This window comes from Panthera pardus, unplaced genomic scaffold (genome assembly GCF_024362965.1).
Source record: "Panthera pardus isolate Hobbes unplaced genomic scaffold, ASM2436296v1 HiC_scaffold_24, whole genome shotgun sequence".
Taxonomy (NCBI): Eukaryota; Metazoa; Chordata; class Mammalia; order Carnivora; family Felidae; genus Panthera; species Panthera pardus.
Genome location: NW_026526810.1, coordinates 32400958 through 32414447, shown reverse-complemented (window position 1 = coordinate 32414447; position 13490 = coordinate 32400958). Strand labels below are relative to the sequence as shown.

Below are 13490 nucleotides of genomic sequence, written 5' to 3'. Positions count from 1 at the left end.
CCCTCACACTCACACACTCACACTCACACACTCCAGACTCCGCAAAGCAAGGACACACACCCCCTGCGGCCAAGTCCGTGCCGCAGACGCCCCCCCGGCCGCAGCCCGCAGCCCCCCAAGCACAGGCATCACCGGCACCGGGACGGGCCGCCCGCGCCCTGCGGCCCCGCACTCGCTCGGGACCCGGGACGCACGCCAGCCCCACGGCCAGGCGCAGCCCGGGGCGCGGGCGCACCGACACGCCGCAGCCGCTCCCGCCACTGCCGCGGCGCCCGCCCTTACCGCGCGCGGCCAGCAGGCAGAAGGTCAGCGCGACGAGCCCGCCGCCGCGGCCAGCGTCCCCCCGCGCCATGGGGCCCGGCTCGGGCCGCCGCCGCCGCCGCCGCCACCGCCTCCCCGCGCCTCGGCCGCCGCCGCCGGGGGAGGGCGCGCCGGGCGTCAGTGGCCCGGGGAGGCGCGGCGCCGCGGGCGGGGGCGCGGCCTCGGGGGCCCGGGCCCGAGCGGGGGCCGGCGCGGGGGCCCGGGCTGCCGCCGCCTCGCCCGCCCCTCCATCGCCATCTTGGGCGAACAGCCGGGGCGGGGGCGCCCGGCGAGTGCGGCCGCAGGGCCCGCCGGGGACCCCGGCCCCGCGCTCCGTGACCCTGCTCCGCGCGGGGCTCTGCTCTGCCGGGGTCTCTGGGTCGCCTTGGGCCCCAGTTGGGCCGCTTGTTTCTGGGTCTGTTTGTCTCTTGGTCTCCCTATCTCTGAGTCTCTTTCTGCCTCGGTGTCTCCGTTTCTTTTCCCTGCCGCTGCCTCAGGGTCTCCTCCAACTCGGTTCCAGGCTCTGTGGAGGCAGAGTCAAGGTCTCTGTCCGTCCCGCAGGCCCATCTTGCCACCTGAGCCCAGTCCATTTCCAGCCCAGATCCTGGCCTGAATCCTAGTTAGCTTCTCCACAGGCTGCACCAGGAGATGCACTGAGGACAGGACAGTTCCCTCCTCATCCTCATTCGCATGGCCATTCCAAGCGGGAGACTTCTCTTGGCCTCCTTCTCTTGCTCTTGCAATTATCAAGCTAGGCAGAGCATACTCTACCCCAAGCCCTCGCACATTTAGACCTCTCTACACCCCTGGGAGGGACAAGAAGGTTTTGCTCCCATTTTACAAACAGGGAAACTGAAGATAGAGGAGGTGAAGTGACTTGCCTAAGGACACGAGGCTAGGGAGCTTTCAGACTCAGGAGCATCATTTTCTACTCGTTCTTCGATGGTGCCTTCCCTGACCTGGCCACACGGGTTGCCTCAATATCCCACAAATATTTCTTGTTCCAAAGCCGGGGATTCAATTATCAGGGCTAGGGTAGGGGAGGGGTCCAGATTAAATGACCTATTTAAGGTCCCTTCCAAGTCCAAGATGCCATGATTTTTTTTTTTAAGTTTATTTATTTATTTTGAAAGAGAGAGAGAGCAGCAAGCATGAGTGGGGAGAGGGGCAGTGAGAGAGAGAGAGGGAGAGAGAGAGAGAGAGAGAGAGAGAGAGAGAGAGAGAGAGACAATCCCAAGCAGGCTCTGCTCCGTCAGCATAGAACCGGATGCGGGGCTTGATCTTATGAATAGTGCGATCCTGACCTGAGCTGAAATCAGCTGAAATCAAGAGTCAGACCCTTAACCGACTGAGCCACCAAGGCGCCCCAAGATGCCATGGTTTTTCATTCCTTAGGTGTCCAGTGTTCCCATGACTTAGAGCCATTTCATCTCTGTACCTGCTAGGTGCCTTACCCATTTGTTGCAAGTTACCTTTAATTATGGCCTGTACTTTGCAGATCTAACGGGCCCTGGCATGTATTCATTTATTGTCAGGCCCATCGGCAGCATTTGACTTACGTGAGCACTCCCGCTTTCTTTTTTAGTGATCTCATCTGGTCATCAAGGCTTTAAATGACATCTTTTTTTTTTTTTTTTTAAGTTCTTAGTTTATTCTTTCATGAAAAATCTGCACCATCACCACAGAGAAAGTCACTGCAGAATCTTTACTCCTTCTGTTGTCCAATCTCCAGCTCACTTTTCGCCAGTACCAACATGGATCTGCAGTCCCCCTGACTTTCTTCGTTCCATTCTTGCATTCCTTTTGTGTGTTCTTGAGGTCTTTATCTTCTACAGGTCATGTCTTACAAGTCTATGTTTGGGTTCCTTTTTCTTTGCATCATCCAATGAACCATAAAACATGACAAAGCCAGTTGTCTTGCCACCACCAAAATGGGTTCTGAATGCAAATACAAAGATGCCATCTGGTGTGGTCTTATACATTCTGGGTAGTTTTCCCCAAATTTCTGTCTTAGTACGGTACTGCTGCCTTTCCAGCGTGAAGAATATCGATGACCATTTGTTTCTGCTGAAATTCCTGGTCTGGATAGTTATCATGTCAATCATGATGATGGCCAAGCTTCAGGCAGCCAGGGAGGATAACAGCTTAAATGACATCTATATTTATGCTAAAGATGCCCGAATATATACTTCCAGCCTGGACCCTCTCCCTAGAACTCCAGACTCATATCCTGCCACCTGCTCAATATTCCCATTGGATGTCTAATAGGCATCTAAATTTAACATGCACATCTGAGCCTTGACCTTCCCTGTCAAACTTGTGCCTCCCACAGTCTCCTTGTCTGAGGTCCTAGCAGCTCCATCCTTCCCCTACCACAGGATCCAAGCTCCATCAACTCTCATCTGGATTGTCACCCCATATCGCTTCTCGGCCTTTTGGCTAAGATCAAGTGTGGATTGTCACCCCACCTTAGGTCTCCTTTTTTCTGTCCTTGTACCTCTTCTGTCTTTTCCCAATACAGCAAAAGGCATCCTGTTACAGTGTGCACAAGATCATGTCACTTCTCTGCTCAAAACCCACCAGTACCTTCCATCTCAGAGCAAAAGCCAAAGTCCTTCCTGTGATGAGAAGGGCTGTGGTGGCCAGTTCCCTCCCTCCAGCCTCTAGACCTTTGCCCACCTAGTTCAGTGTGGAACTCTGCCTCCCCATCCCTCCTTCCTCACAATGTGCTCCCTCTCCCTACCCCCCTTCTTTCTAACATGCTCTACATTTTACTTATTTTATTTATAGTCTGTCTACTCAACAGAATGAGGGCTTCATGAGGACAGGGATTTTTGTCTGCTAGATTCCCTGCTGAATTCTTTTTTTTTTTTTTAAACATTTATTTATTTTTGAGACAGAGAGAGACAGAGCATGAACGGGGGAGGGTCAGAGAGAGGGAGACACAGAATCTGAAACAGGCTCCAGGCTCTGAGCTGTCAGCACAGAGCCTGACGTGGGGCTCGAACTCACAGACCGCAAGATCATGACCTGAGCTGAAGTCGGCCGCCTAACCGACTGAGCCACCCAGGCGCCCCTTCCCTGCTGAATTCTAAGCAGCTGGACCAGTATCTCTGTCACTGTGTAGGTACCAGGGGGTCAAGATAAAAAAGATACAAGTCACTGCCCACAGGGAGGGTAGTGTCCTAAGTGGCATGGGGTGGCAGGGAGAATGGGAACAAGAGAAGAACAGTGGTGTGTGTCTAAGGGGGTGGGGGTGAGGAAGGAGGCTTCACGGAACTATTGCTTGTTACAAATGTTTGACCTGGGTCTTGACAATTTAAGGAGGATAGAACTGATGGTGGGGGAAGAGGCCCAGTGGTATAAGAGCACAGGAAATGGCAGATCCAATCATTAGTGGCACAGATATCCATGGATGACCCCTATGGGTCAGACCCTGCTCTGGGCACTAGGGGCATAATGGTGAACAAGATGGTTCTTGCCTGCATGGTGCTTGGTCTAGTGAGGGAGACAGACAAGTAGGCAGGTAACTCTAATACTGTGTGATATATAGGCTGTGAAGGGGTACAGGGTGTATTAGAGTTACCTCATATCTCTCCCTTTTCCTCTGCCCCTCCCCAAGTCTTGCTCTTGCTCTCTCTCTCTCAAAAAAAAAAAAAAAATCATCAATTTAGGGGCACCTGGCTGGCTTAGTGGGTGGAGCATGTGACTCTTGATCTCAGGATTGTGAGATTCAGCCCCACATGGGATGTGGAGATTACTTAAAAAATAAAATCTTTTAAAAAATTTTTAATGTTTATTTATCTTTATGAGAGAGAGGGTCAGACAGACAGAGTGTGAGCAGGGGAGGGGCAAAGAGAGAGACACAGAATTGGAAGCAGGCTCCAGGCTCTGAGCTGTCAGCACAGAGCCTGATGTGGGGCTCGAACCCATGAACCATGAGATCATGACCTGAGCCTAAGTCGGGTGCTTAACCAACTGAGCCACGCAGGCGCACCTCCCAAAATAAAATCTTTAAAAAAAAATCATCAATTAAATGTGTTAAAAGTGCCTTCAGTTCACCATATACTGTTACATATTTTTAAGTTTATTTATTTTGCGAAAGAGAGAGAGAGAGAAAGAGAGAGAGAGAGAGAGCAGGGGAGGGGCAGAGAGAGGAGAATCCCAAGAAGGCTCTGCACCATCAGCACAGAGCCTGACGTAGGGCTCAAGCCCACAGAACCACAAGGCCATGACCTGAGCCTAAATCAAGAGTCAGAAGCTCAACCGACTGAGCCACCCAGTTGTCCCTATAATTTATTATTTTCTTAAAATAACTTCTGTGAGAAATTCTAAGACGGAAGTAACATCTTGGAGACCAGCCGACGTAGAGGCTGAGAGACCTGGCATAGGCTCCACCGAGGCCTGCGGTTTCTATTGGTTTGCCCAGGTGGGTGGGATGCTATCAAAGACGACCCAGGGAAGAGCCGGGCAGTGGCGTGGGACTCTCAAGTTAACATGCTGAGGGGGAGGTGCCTACATGGCATCCAGGTGAAAATATCAAATCACCAGCAATGCCATTTTCATCTGAGCAGAGAGATCAGAACTGGGGAAACTATTTTGTGAGCTGGCACTTCCAGCAGAGCACCTAACCCACCTTATTATAACATTCTTTATTCAACTGTCTGGCTGACCTGCAAGACAGTAAGCTCCTTGCGGCAGTAACCACACGTATCTTGCTCACTTTTTCCTGGCATCTAGCACAGTGCACAGCATATAGTAAGATCCCAATTAATGTTTTTTTTTTAAATTTTTTTTAACGTTTATTTATTTTTGAGACAGAGAGAGACAGAACATGAATGGGGGAGGGTCAGAGAGAGGGAGACACAGAATCTGAAACAGGCCCCGGGCTCTGAGCTGTTAGCACAGAGCCCGATGCGGGGCTCGAACCCACGGACTGTGAGATCATGACCTGAGCCGAAGTCGGCCGCTTAACCAACTGAGCCACCCAGGCGCCCCCCAATTAATGTTTTAAAAGTGAATGATAAAGTTACTCGTCGGGGTGCCTGAGTGGCTCGGTCAGTTTAGGTCATGATCTCACGGTTCGTGAGTTCGAGCCCCACATCGGGCTCTGTGCTGACCGCTCAGAGCCTGGAGCCTGTTTCAGATACTGTGTCTCCCTCTCTCTGACCCTCCCCCGTTCATGCTCTGTCTCTCTCTGTCTCAAAAGTAAATAAACGTTAAAAAAAATAAAAAAAAAATATGTAGAAGTTCTCTGGCACTTCTCGAGGAGTACCGTCTACTTGCCCTCCCTTTGAACACAGGCCGGCCTTAGGCCCTCAGCTCTAAAGGATAGGATGTAATGGAGGTGATACTGCTTGGCTTCTGAGGTTAGTCATAAAAGAAGACTCAAGTCCCACCTGGCTTTACTCTCAGGCACATGCGTCAGGGAGCCCTGAGCTACCCTGTCGGAAGTCTGGCCACTTGAGGCTGCCATGTTGGAGAGACCACGTGGGAAGACAACACGGACAAAGGGACGCTACGGTAGCCTCAGCTCTTGCACCCAAGGAGCCAAACGGGTAAGTGAGGAAACCTTCCCTGTGTCCAGCCCCAGCCCCTATCTGACTACGACCACATAGGAGACCCTGAGACCAGTCAATCCCCAGCACCGTGAGAGATAGTAATAATAACAAATGGTCGTTGTTTTATGCCACTAAGTTTGGGGTGGCTTGTTATATAGTCCTGGATAATCAGAACAGCTGCGGGAATCTTACTGGCTTGGGTTCACTGTTAGAACCACTCACTGCCTTCCCCATTCAGCCCCTTTAAAGGAAGATGCAAAAGTTAAATATGTTTACAATATCTTCACCCTTCATATTCAAAACTATCTCCCCTACTACATCTCTGCTCATACCCTCTGAGCCCATGGGATGTCTCGCCCCTCCACCTGAGATGCCTTTTCACCCCTCACCACAAAATCGCTAACCGATTCATAGAATTATAGGATATTTTTATTTTCGTCTTGGTGCTTTTCTATGTTTTAAACAAGTTGTCGGCACTGAACACATTTTATTTTTGCAATCAGAAATATTAAATGTAACTTAGAAGAGAAAAATATAATCTTCAGTTTGGGATGATGAGGAAGAAGTTCTGGAGATAAACAGTGGTGATGGTCGCACAACAGTGCGAATGTACTCAGTGCCACTGCGGTGGCCACTGAAAAATGGCTACGTGGTAAATTTTGTTGTGTATATTTCATCACGATGGAAAAAGTATATACAGTTCCTGGGGCGCCTGGGTGGCTCAGTTGGTTGAATGTCCGACTTCGGCTCAGGTCATGATCTCGAGGTTAGTGGGTTCGAGCCCCGCGGCGGGCTTTGTGCTGACAGCTCAGAGCCTGGAGCCTGCTTTGGATTCTGTGTCTCCCTCTCTCTCTGCCCCTCCCCCGCTCACACTCTGTCTCTCAAAATATAACTCTGTCTCTCAAAAATAAACAAACATTAAAAAAACTAAAAAAATATATATACAGTCCCTTAAAAACTCAAGTGCTAGTTACTTCAAGATAGATCATCTAGATCTTTCTTACCCATTCATCTGTATCACTCAATAGGCACTGGATTATTTCTGCCTCCGACAGGGATTTCATTATGCAAATGAAGTTTAATTATGTAAATTAATTGTGTAAATCAGTTTGTCTCAGTCTTGTGTCCCAGATGACACTGGGAGCTCCCTGAGGGCAGAAACTGGCATTATACAGGTGGTCATGCCCACAGTACCTTTATAAAACAATTGCCTGGAAATCAGAACACATTTCCTTAAAGAATCGACACCACAAATGAAGGCTGTGTTCTCAGACTAGCCAATCAAAATCTGTTTAACTCATTAAATAGCTGAAATGTTGTATATTGGCAATGAAAATATATTGCAGAAACACACTGAAAATACGAGCAATTAAACAAAACAGAAAAATCAATGGAAAGGTCGACAAGTTCGGGATTGAATTAGTAATAAATACATATATTTAAACAGAGATCATAATTAACAAGGTAAAACCAAGTTCTGCATGAATGAAAATGACTCAAAGTTTATTACATGACTCATGTCTGAACACATTTACATAGTTACAATAACATAAGCACTGATATTGGTTTAAGTGAAATTGCAATAAAACTATATTGAGGGGCACCCGGGTGGCTCAGTCGGTTAAGCATTCCACTCTTGATTTTAGCTCAGGTCACAATCTCACAATTGGTGAGATCAAGCCCTGCATCAGGCTCTGTGCTGACAGAGTAGAGCCTGCTTGGAATTTTCTCTCTCCTCTCTCTGCCCCTCCCCGGCTCATGCACATGTGTGCGCACATGCTCTCTCGCTCTCAAAATAAATAAATAAACATTAAAAAAAAAAAGAACTGGGGCGCTTGAGTGACTCAGTTGGTTAAGTGGCCAACTTCGGCTCAGGTCATGATCTCACAGTTTGTGGGTTCAGCCCCGTGAAAGCTCTGTGCTGACAGCTTGGAGCCTGGAGCCTGCTTTGGATTTTGTCTCTGTCTCTCTCTGCCCCTCCCTCACTCACACATTCTCTCTCTCTCTCTCTCTCTTTCTCAAATATAAATGAACAAAAAATGGAAAATAATAATAATAAAAAAGAATTATATTGAAAAGATGAGGGGGATGGGAAATGTGTGTGTTTGGTGAAAATGGGAAGGAAAACAGGTAAATTCTAAGCTTTCATCGTGGAATGCCACTAAATAATGTATGAAAACTGAAAATAACCAGTGACATTATATACATTTTATTTAGAGATTTGTTTTAGAACTTGACTCTGTAAAGCCACGTGCCTGTGAAATTGGGATAAAAGTAAACCTAAAAAAAAAAAAAAAAAAGAAAAAGTGACACAAATGTCTGTATGGTTCAGTCAGAACCTGCCTTCCCCCTCAGCTCTCCAGGCAGACACTGATCCATTGCCCCATTCCCATCACTGCCCTGCTGCGCCCGGCAGCTAGTTCCTGTCTGCAGCCACTGCTCCACTGTGCAAGGTCAGCCCGCCCCGGCGAGTCTGAGATTCGGATGGCTCCTTTCTGGTACCCCTTTAGGAGGACCCCTGCACATCTGGCGTAATGGGCTAAGACTTGCTCTCTCCCAGGGGTTCTGGATGCCCTGTTGTAGCTGGACACACTGACCTTGGCAGGATGGGCACACTGCCTTCATCAGAACTGAGAGGTAGGTGAGACAGGTCACCTTGTCCACCTCCCCCATCCCGCTTTTGTTTTTTTTTATTAATGTGTATTCATTTTTGAGAGAGAGAGAGAGTGCACAAACAGGGGAGGGGCAGAGAAAGAGAGAGAGAGGGAGACAGAGATTCTGAAGCAGGTTCCAGGCTCTGAGCTGTCAGCTCAAAGGCTGACTTGGAGCTTGAACCCACCAAGCGCCCGATCATGACCTGAGCTGAAGTTGGAGGCTTAACCGACTGAGCCAGGCAGGCACCCATCTACCCCTCTTTGGAAGCTGTACCCCCTACTACTGGAGACTGTGTCCACCCACAGCCTCTGAGGGTCAGGGCCCTCCCCACAGGCTTGTCCTACCCAGTGGCCTTTTTCCTCCTCACTTTCCCCATCAAAGCATGTCTACCCAAAGACCCGCCCTCTCCTGTGGTCTGTCAAATAGACAGCCTGTTGAAGTGCAGCAAGCAGGAAAGCTAAGGGCAGAGGCAGAGCCCCCTGAGTACTTGTTACTCAAGGCTCTTCATGGCCCACCCCTAGCCTTAGAGTCTGTTCCTTTCATTGCCCCCACATGCCCGCTCCCGGCTCCCAGTGAGCCAGCTATCTCTCCCAGCCCCTGCTTTATCCCTTTGTGCCTGTGAGTAAAGTATTTTCTCTGCTTGGAATGACTTCCTCCCACTTGGGGAAAGTTATCCTTAAAACTTAATCCAGGGGCACCTGGGTGGCTCAGTTGGTTCAGCATCTGACTCTCGATTTTGGCTCAGGTCATGATCCTGGGATCACGGGATCGAGCCCTTGTGTCAGGCTCTGTGCGCTGAACATGAAGCCTGCTTGGGACTCTCTCTCCCTCTCTGCCCCTCTCCCCGGTGCACTGTCTCTCTCTCTCTCTCTCTGAAAATAAATAAATAAACTTTAAAAAATAAATAAAACTTAATCCAAATGCTACCTCCTTTGTGCAGCCTTCCCTGACCACCTTTTTCTTCGTTGCCCAGAAAAATTAATAGTTTGTGTTTGTTGAGTGCTGTGTACCAGATACTAGCAGGTTGGCATGCGTTTTCTCATAGCAGAGTTATAGCAGCTCCATCAAGTAGTACCATCATCAGTCCTATGTTCTAAAAGAGGAAGCTGAAGCACAGAGAGTTTAAGAAACTTGCTCAAGATCACACAGCCGGAGGTGATTCAGCGGGAGTCAGGACAGGTCAAAGCCCTCACTCCTAACTGCTGTCCTGCTGTGTGTGCCTCCGTGGAGCTCCCACAGCACTCGATATATTTCTCTTTGCGCTTACCCTTTTTTGTTTACAGTCCATCTCCACGCCTGGATTGAAATCTTTTGAGAGTAGAGAACGTTGTCTGGCTCCTCTGAACATCCTCAGATCCCTGGATCCCTCAGCATGAGCCATGCCCATGGCAGCTGTTCAATTCATGTTGCTTGCTAATGGATGAGTAGAGCCAGAATTAGCATTCCACTTCTGCACCATGACCTTGGGAAAGACATACAACCTCACTGAGCTCTAATTTCTTTCTCTGGGGAGTAGGGTGAGGCAGCCACAGTGGGGAATAATACTAATATCTAACTGATGTCTCCTAACTCATTGTGGAGATCAAATGGAACAAGACACTGTCATGAGGAAATATTCTGTAAGTGCTCTTACAAATTACAAATGGTAGCAGTTGGTGCTCAGAAGGCAATGTGTTCTCTGCTCATAGGCAAAACATGTTATTCCTGCAAGGGCCTTACAGTTAATGATAACTTCATCCTAACCATGTGCAATATTGGAAAATCAGCCCTTGGGTCAGGCAGGTGGGAAATGTCTGAGCCCCAGGCAGAGTCTACTCACCCCCCTGGCAGACTTCTGTACCCACCCTCCTTGATCACATCCCAGAAATTGCTGTTCTCCCAAGATCCCTGGGGCTGAGTCATGTTCCTCTCCCCACCCAGCATCTACCTCCTCCCCAGAGCTCGGGCCGGACAATTCAGGTCCTGGAGAGTGGACTGCTCCCACTCGCAGCCTTGCACTCTTTGGAGGAGTGGGGTTAGACCAATGGCAGGAGTGCCAGCATTAGCTTCATCAACCACCTCCAGGCCCCAGTCGCATGCCAGGTCTGCGTTCGGCACTTTGGCCTCACTACGACTCTGTGAAGGAGGTATTAGAACCTCACTTTGCCCAAGATTAGAGAAGCAAAGGGTTTACTCAAAATCATGACTGTTGGACTTGACCCCAAGTCTATCAGGTTCCAAATTCTCTAGTCTTTCCCATGCTCCTCCTTCTTTCTCTGGGCAAGTTCAAGGAGATTTATATCCAAGATCCACCCAGGACATGCTTTCTCAGCATGAGCTCAGTCCCTGAAGGAGCTCAGATTTCAGGCAAACACCATATTTCCTTGATTTAAAATACATTCCTATTCACATTTTTATATTTCTGATATCGGGATCTTACAGATGGTAATATCTTAGATTTTAGGAAATTTAGTAGGAGTCCTAGAGACCGCATTCCAGTTCTCTGTTCAGCTACCAACTGGTTTTGTGCCTTTGAAGGAGTCACCTTACTTGCTTGTAGATCAGGGAGTCTAATCAGCCTGACTGTTGTCAGCTCTGCCACTTGACAGCTTGTACAGCTTTGCAATCTTCTCTGGGACTCGGGTTCCCCATATGTAAAATGATGGGAGGGGTCTCTAATTTTGTATCTCTTCTTTTAAGCTGCAGCATACATTTCCCCAGTCACAGGTAAATAAACAGCTCAACTGCTCTGGATTAAGTAATGGCTGGAGGGCCTGGAACCCTGGGGTCTCCTCTACTTCTCCTCTACTTCCCTCCACTTCTGTCAGGGCCATTCGGGCGGCCCCCTCAGCCTTCTCAGTTTGGCAAATTCCTCTGTTGAGCCCTGGTTTGGGAGAACAGTGAACGAAGACAATGCTAGAAGATCTGGGCTCAAGTATGGACTCTGAGCCGCTGGGATGGTGAAGTATAATCACTTCCTGGCTCTGGGTGTCAGCTTCTCATCTGCAAAGTCAGCAGTAGATGAGATGTTTCCTAAGAATCTGTTCTGGTGCTAACATTCCATGATCACAATCTTCCAATGCTCTACCTCAAAGGTGCTTTACTTTGGTTGCATATTAGGATTACCTAGAGAGCTTATGAGAAAAATTAAAAGATGGCAGGTCTCCTCACTGCCCTCCATGTTGATGTAATTGATCATAGGAGGGACTAAGACATCAACATTGTTAAAACTCCCCAGGCAATTGTGATAGCCACCAGGGCTAAGAGGCACAACTCCTCCGATGGGGGACAGAGAATAAAAATTCCAGTGACATTTCAAAGAAAAGGTCCTGGGGCACCTGGGTGGCTCACTCACGTCTGACTCTTGATTTAGGCTCAGGTCATGATCTCACAGTTCATGAGTTCCAGCCCCGTGTCGGGCTCTGTGCTGACATCACAGAGCCTGCTTGGGATTCTCTCTCTCCCTCTCTCTCTGTCCCTACCCCCCTCAAAATAAATAAATCAATAAACATTTTTTTAAAAATGATTCAAAACAAAGAAAGGGTCCTAAAAACTTAACTTAGGGAGAATTTGGGCTGTTTTTTGGCAGCCCTATTAGTGAATTGGTAGATAGGTACTTGGGAACCTAAGAAGCACCATCAAAATATTCATTTGAAAATTGTTTAAAGTTTCTAATAAGCCGGTCCAGAATTTGCCAAATGCAATACAGTGCGTACTCTCAGCGTGTGTAATCTAACTGGAGAAACAGAATGAGTGGACAAAATTACGGTGTAAAATTAAGTGCTAAATCGGAGATGACCTTATTGGGCACTTCTGTTGCATACGCCAGGCACCAAGTTCTTCACAGCAAACAGAGTTAATCCTCACAACCATCTGTTGAGGAGGGTTCTGTTATTATTCCGATTTCCTACTTTAGGAAACTGAGGGTCAGGATGTTATGTAAACGTGCCCAAGCCCACAAAGCTAGCAAGTAGCAAAGGTTGAAGCCAGGCTCCAAAGCCAATGCAGGTATCATTTTGCCAACCCACTTATCTTTGGGTGGGGACATTCCCATAAGCTCTGTAGGGTGCCTAGAAGAACCTGGGCCTGACTTCAAAGTATATGTTCTACTAACTGGAAGAGGAACCCCTCAGGAGGCTTGTGGGGACCAAAGAGCCCAGGTGGGGGAAAGTGAGGAAAGGTCAGGTGACACGGGGCCTTGGATTGGATTAGGGCCTGGAGCAGGAAGGTGAGAATATAAAGTACATTTACGCAACTGGCAAGTGTCCTGCTGGGTGTGCTAGTGAGGGGGGTTGGTGGGGGTGGGGGGTGGGGTGAGTTGGTCCTGAGAACCTGGAGGACAAGGGCTGTTCCTCTTCTATCTTTGTTTTCTCCTGGCCCATCAAAGGCCTGGCACTTGATCGTTACTAAATATTCGCTGAATGAAAGCTGAGAGCAGCTTCTTTGAAGTCACTTGGAATTCCTAATCTTCTCCTCCAACTCAGGCTAGAGAGCTGCTACAGTTACTCACCATGACCTTACAGGTCCTCGACTGAGGTAGGAAGGGCAGCAATAGGAATGAGGAGGAAGGGACAGTGGAGACAACGCAATTAACTGGCAGGGCCACACATCCCAAAGCTCCCAACTGCATCACATGCAGTAGCATTTACATGCATGCTTAGGGATGCAACGATGACCACGTACACCCCCAGAGACCCAGCCAACATGGAGAGCTCCTTCTACAGAAGAGCAATGTGCTTTCCAGAACCTACCTGGCCAGAGGACCTTCCTGCAGAGAATTCTCACCTGTGAATGGAATGTTAAACTAATCTATGCCACTTCTGCGGGATGCTTTTCCAGTGAGGACTGCCAGGGTGGGGTGGGGGTGGGGTGAAGGGGAAGGGGCGGAGTGTGTGTGTAGGGAGTTCTGGGACTGGTTAATTGTTTCCCCAAACTCTTTATTTCAAGGACTCAAGTTTGGGAGCCAATTTAGAGAAAGCATCTTTCAGTAAGGAG

General features: G+C 48.7%; 1 protein-coding gene across 4 annotated transcripts in view; it reads right to left on the bottom strand.

Annotated features, from left to right (window-relative positions):
* Window positions 1-452, bottom strand: part of IGDCC4 (immunoglobulin superfamily DCC subclass member 4) — a 40300-nt gene extending 39848 nt beyond the window's left edge. Inside the window, exon 1 of one of the 4 annotated variants that reach the window (XM_053888942.1) lies at window positions 283-452. In XM_053888942.1, coding sequence (XP_053744917.1) covers window positions 283-352 — 70 coding nt within the window. In that variant the 5' untranslated portion in view covers window positions 353-452. The remainder of the gene's footprint in view (window positions 1-282) is intronic. The other 3 variants (XM_053888941.1, XM_053888940.1, XM_019441763.2) reach the window with 3 other exon arrangements.
* Between the last annotated feature and the right edge of the window lie 13038 nt (window positions 453-13490).